Raw genomic sequence first — 6,244 nt, 5'->3', positions numbered from 1 at the left:
CCTAGATATGAGAAGTAACTCAGGTTTGTTTCCTCTGCTCAGTTTTGGCCTATACAGGTGGAATTCAGGGATTTCTGAGGCTGTACCACACCTTCAGGATGGATGAAAATTGGTAAACAAGCTCCAAAGTTATTGGAGGCAGGAGAGAAGGAGAAAAAAGGAATCAGTGGCTCCTGATTGCATAATATGCATCTCAGGAAATGAGAGAACGTTTATTGCAGAGAAAAGAAATATCAGGGCTGTGAGATTATAACAAAAATCTCCCTTCACCACCCCGCACACTGGTTTCCTATGAAAGGAGAAACAGTTGCCAGAGCCTCTGATACAAACTATACTCACTGGATAGATTTAGGTTAAGAAAGCAGCTTCCTGGGGAGAGGCATACAGGATCCTGCAACCAACACTGACTTGCTGAAATTTCACTCCATGACCCAACACGTGGCTCTCACAAAGGAGTTTTGGGCTTGTTTCAATCACATAAACCTGATTCAAGCTGCAGTCTGCTCTGGCCATCAGCACTGGTCTGCATCGCAAAACTGAGCAGAGATCATTGCTTCAGTGCAAAATCACTCCTCACCCTTGTCCTGCCCAGTGCAGCTAAGTCTTATATTTAAATTCTATTTTCCCAAAGTTTAGGGCACCTCTAAGGTGAATCCACCTCTATCAGTTAAGTGATAGGGCTGACTTTTCACATACACAGATTTAGGCAATCATACACTGAGCTCATTGTCTGCAGGCTTAATTAATTCCCACCAAGCTTGTAAAAACAAATTCAACGCACTCTTTCAACAAAAGCAGACAAAATGAGATATATAAATGAGACAGAAACTTCCTGGCATCACAGAGAACAGAAATCTCAGTAAGGACCATTATTTCTTTGCTCCATCTTTAGTGAAACTCCATGGATGTGAAACACAGCACTTGTAAAACAAGTGTTTTGGTTTGCGTTGCACTCCAAGACATACGGCTTAAATAAACAACCCCTGGAATGTGAATGAACCAGCCAACATAAGGGATCAGACAGTCACCCCCAGTGCATCCCCGCTGACGTCGGTGGAATTCTGCCAGGGATTAAGCTAACCCTGGGTTCCTGAAAAATAAAACAGCATCTGTCTTTCCTGGGCAACAGCTTCCACTGTAGCTGGGAGCACTTCTCCTGGAGGCTTGCTGAGTTCAAACACGGAGAGGATCTTTCACGAAGCAAATGTCACCACAACAGGTGGTGAAATGGCACAGGGCCAGGTGGCTCGTGGAGGCAGAAGCCATTTTTAAAGGGCAGATTTTTTTATACCTCAGAGGCAATGATGTTCTCTGAAATGTTTTCTCACCAGTAATAAACTGCTGTAACACTTCTAACTGGAATTTTTTTTTGTTTCAATTTTTTTTTTTAATAACATACCAGGATCCTTTTTACAAATGAACAAGTGAAAAAAAAAAAAAGAAAAAAAAAAAAAAAGGCTGTCCAGTATCTTTCCTGAGCTTTTGAAATTTCTTAGGGTGTCCTTTTTGTGACATCCTTGTGCCCACAGATGATGTGCATTACTCCTTCACCCTTGGGGTCCTCTGTCCCAATGGCTTACTCATCATGGCTGGTCAACAAGGGACAGCCTTTGGCATGACCCCAAAGGCAGATTCAAACTCCCTTTTTGGGGAACTAAACACATCTGTCATCTACCAATGCTCTGTTTGCAAAAAAGAAGAACCCACCCATCCACACCCCCTGAAAAATATCCCACCTCTTGATGCTTTGCTAATGCTACAGGTGGTATGTATCCGATCCATAGTAAGGACATCTTTGAATCCCATTAGCATTGAATAGCAAGTGCTTTGTGAAACCAGGGAGCCAGAGAGCAAACTATGAGCAAAAAAATCACAAAGCAGGGATTTAGCTATTTCAAATTTCTCAGCTAATGTTTGTCCTTCCTGAGACCTTCATTGCCTTTTACCTTCTCTAAGCCTGCGTGAGCATGACAGCTCCTCGGGATGGCCATGTTGAGAGCACTTCTGGCATTTAGAGTTGGGCTCATCTCACCGAACATCAGACGTGTACCTCTGAGTGGACTGTCCAAACTGTCCTCGGAGTCTGTGGAGAACACTGGGCTTTTCTAGGGCGATTCATCAGACCCGTTATGGAAGTATTCCTCAAGATGAGATGAATCCCATCACGGAAATCCCTGTTTGTTTCCCTGGGCTATAATGCACGGGTAGCTGACTTGCTCAGACATCAATATTCTTGATGGAATTATAGGGGAGATGAATACCACCACGGCTTCATCTTGTCTTAGTCACTTTAGCCATCCACACCTTTAAACACCAGCCACCAGCAGCAGATGAACACCTCCCAAGGGTGACTCAGCCCACTGTAAGGGGGAAGTCTGAGATGAATCAATCTCAGGAGTTCCTGCTGCTATCACTGACACGATGAGGAGTCCCTCTGGCTGCCCCACCATGGTCTGAGCAGTCGCTAGACAAGTGCAATTACACCCCAGCAAACAGAAATCTTCCAATAGCAGGATGCAATTTTTCATATAATGGAGAAAAGTTCCCCCAAGCACACTTTTTTAAGCACACTTTTTTATTTCTTGGTGGTAGAGGTGTATTATTGTTATTATTATTATTATTATTACTACTACTACTTACTCTCAAGACCACAAAAATGATATCCCCTAGTTAGCACATTTGTGTTTGTTAGATGACAGAAAAAGCTTTCAGCTCTGTGTAAGACAAATAAGTATAGGTTTGTTCTCACCAAATTGATTTTATTCACTTTTGAACTGACAAACTTCAATTTGAGTTCTGGCTTTCAAAGGCCTCATTAAAGCAAACAGCCAAGCCCTGCACAGAGCTGAAATAGGACATATTTTCAGTAAAATGTGAGATTCAGGGTTATCTTGTCATGCACTATTTTCTTTCCTTTTGAATTTACCAGTCACCAAATCTTCTAGATTCATTTAAAGTATCATTTAAGCCAAGTTAAAGTTCAGTGTGATAAATGCTGACTCTTAAAAACAAACAAATAAATAAACAAACAATCAATCAAACAAAACCCCCCAGTGACACACTTCCTTATTTTAAAACTCTAAAGTTTACTTTTCTAAACTACTTTAACATCCTCAGGAGACTAGAGTCATGGGGATTCTCAAGGTATAAAAAAGGGTTTCTGAGCTGATTGAATTTTTTAAATAATCACAGCAGTCAAGTTAGGAATTTATCAAAGATTTAAGATAAATAATAGCCAACGTGAGGAATTCCCTAACATTCATCACGATTCTTGAAAAGCAGAACTGAAGAACTTTTCGTCCTCTCACTGGGACTATTTTCACGTATAAGACATACGTGAAACGTTTTCCTAATGAGGACTCATCAGTGTTGTTCAAATCAGGAGAAATGTGCAACAATCTATATATCCCAACACAGAAAACAGCTTAGCAGGAGGTTTCACTTTCAAACCTTTTACATAATACAGCAATTAGACAGACAAATTAACTGTCTCCAAAGACTGGGGCTGTTTGAGAGCTTTTGTTGTTGTTGTTTTTTTGTTTTTTTGTTTTTTTTTTAAATGGTGGAAGTTGCTGGACCTGTCAATTCCTGAAAAAAAAAGTGATAAATGAAGACAACCCTCTCAGGATATTTCTAGGACACTCAGATTTCACCTGTCTGGAGTCCCACTGACAAACCACTTTTATATGAGCAACTGCTCATACAAAAGTGAAACGGAATACAGCTCAGCTCATCTGCTCTGCCACATGCTGGGACCCGTAATTCAGCTGATAATAGCCTCAAATTGAAGACATGGATTTGTTGGGCACCATCTGAAAATCAGATTGTCTTGCAGACAATGCCAAACCCAAACTTGCACTGTGCTGAGACACAAAAAGCACTTCACAAACCCTTATAAAGATTTACAGTAAAGCACACATGTCTTATAAAAGCTCACATGCATATTTAACACCTCCTCACTTACCTGACTCCACAGCTTCTTTAACCATCACAGCACAGTAAGGGTTAATCACCTCCCCCTGGGATGGCAGGTAAGGGCCACTGTCATAGTTGGATAAACCAATACGCAGAAAGGGAGACATGACAAGTCCTGTGTCAAACAAAAGACAGGCGATATTTGGGAAGAGTCTAAAAATACCCTTGGTTTTAACCAGCCTCTTATCTCCGTCGCACAGGGGTACGCCGGCCGTTAGTTATCCATCCAACTAGAGACTCTCCGGCTTCCTCCACTGTCTAGCAAGACGATGGGCTGACCAAGCACTGCTCAACGTGTGACGGCTTAACCGCTCAGCTGAACTCATCGCAGGGCTGGGAAAACCTGCAACAGCAGCTTTGAGTACTAGTGACCTGATGCCAGCCGTCAGGAACAAGAACGACAATACACAGAAGCCAAATCGGGACTTTCTTGGCTGGAATAACCTCTGCTGTAATTTATGTTGAGTCACGCATTCAAGAACCCGAATGCTGTGAGAATAGAAAGAGTTTCAGGAATACAAGGCTGTTGGAAGCCTTCAAGCTGAACATGAAACTGTGAAATAACTGAGGGCTATTTATATACAACATGGAAATGGTCTCGAGCATTCAGCTGCCTGGGTGCTGACCCAGATTCACAGGCAAAGCCATAAAGAGAAAATTCAGTTCATATGAACCACACTGTGTAGAGAGTGGACCAAAAAAAAAGGATCCCGGTATAATTTTAAGCAGCTGAAAACAGAAACATACAAAAGGAAGAAGCCAGGAAACAGAGGAAAGCCTTTGGGTTGGTCTTCTCTATAGGCTCTTTCAGACCTTCCAGAGAGAAGTTTTAGTGAAGCCAGAAATTATTAACTGCTGTAGCTGGTGCCCATCATTGTGCCATCTGGGCCCAAGGACTGGGATTCACCACCCAACTTTTGTGTCAACTTCTGAGCTCGCCATTCCTGGCTCCCTGTCTAGTCAGTGGGAAGCAAGAACCACTCTGAACTCAGCTGCAGATGTCCATGTCTTGGACCACCAAAGCTAACAGACATGAGTCCTATCACCACCTGATACCTGTCAAATACATTGACAACAATATATTCTTCAACTACAGCAGCAAAAAGTTGGATGACTTGTGGGGTGGGATGCAGTCCATGTCTCTTCTCCTTTTTACACATAAAATGCTCTATCCCAAGGACAGCTTGTCCAGCCTCACACAGAATTAATTGCTGGGAATGGCATTTTCTTACCTGTAACCAGTATTTCCTGACAGAGAATTTCAGTCTCTGGCAAGAGGGGCTTCTCTTTTCATCACAGTTGTGGACAACATGGAAAGGATTTTCTCAGCTGGAAGAATTAGAATAACTGCTCCTCTGGCCGGGCTGACTTTAAAACTTGGACTCTCTGTTGAAGGAGAGAGGAGGCAAGACCATCAACGAGAGAGGACAACTTGAGAAACCAAGATGTAGTCCCCTGCTTGAGTGTCTTCTCTCTTACCCAGCAGTGTGGAGCGATGAGTTTCCATCAGCCCCCCGTTCAAAAGTCTGGGGCGACCATAAAAGTCAGAAAAACTTTCTGTTAGTGCATGGCCTGGTCTCAATGGGTTGTTGTTTTGCTCGTGTCTTGGATATGGTGAGATCTTCTTCTTCTTCTTCCTGTTTTATAAAATGGAGACAAACAGGTACAGTTAGCACTGGGACCGAAACACCAGCTATTCTGGACTGAATGTTCACAAGTGCTGAGCACTCAGACTGCAACACTTTTTGACATTTTTGCAAACAGATGGCCCATGCAACCAACTGCAGCTCTTCTCTGATAGAGTTTTCAGTATGGGAGGCTTCCCAGGAGGTTTCCCTGAACTCATTACCCTACGTAAGGCCAATCTATACAATGGGCAGCACAGGAAGACTCTCTTTCCCATTTGAGCTCCTGGGAAGGTTAGCTAACAACTGTGCCGAATTTTCAGAAAAACAGCAAGAACTCAAAAACCCTCTCGGACAGTGTGCTTAAAAGAGAAGAAAACCATCAGGTTTCTGGGGAAGACAGGAGAGGACAGAAAGAGAGAAAAAACCCTCTGTGATCCATGTCTCCTGTGTATCTCTAGGAACGCACAGATCATTGGCCACCAGCAGCCATCAGACCTCCCCTGAAGACTGTTCAAGGACCTCTGCATGTGGCATTGCCTTCCACTGGGAAAACATCAGCACTTCTGCAGTTCTACAGAAGTCAGTGGGAAAGGCAAAGCTGGATGCAGGAGTTTAGGACAATCCTATTCTCTGGGTGAGAG

General features: G+C 43.0%; 1 protein-coding gene across 1 annotated transcript in view; it reads right to left on the bottom strand.

The window, feature by feature from the left end:
* PRKCQ (protein kinase C, theta) overlaps positions 1-5,523 on the bottom strand; it is a 40,290-nt gene extending 34,767 nt beyond the window's left edge. The window contains exons 1-2 of the mRNA XM_010083461.1: positions 5,208-5,523; positions 3,965-4,090 (exon numbers count right to left, since the gene is read on the bottom strand). Coding sequence (XP_010081763.1) covers positions 3,965-4,082 — 118 coding nt within the window. The 5' untranslated portion in view covers positions 4,083-4,090; positions 5,208-5,523. The remainder of the gene's footprint in view (positions 1-3,964; positions 4,091-5,207) is intronic.
* Positions 5,524-6,244: the final 721 nt, after the last annotated feature.

This window comes from Pterocles gutturalis, unplaced genomic scaffold, assembly GCF_000699245.1.
Source record: "Pterocles gutturalis isolate BGI_N339 unplaced genomic scaffold, ASM69924v1 scaffold37585, whole genome shotgun sequence".
NCBI classification, from domain to species: domain Eukaryota; kingdom Metazoa; phylum Chordata; class Aves; order Pterocliformes; family Pteroclidae; genus Pterocles; species Pterocles gutturalis.
Note: the sequence above shows the minus strand (reverse complement) of the source record. Positions and strands in the feature narration are given on the sequence as shown.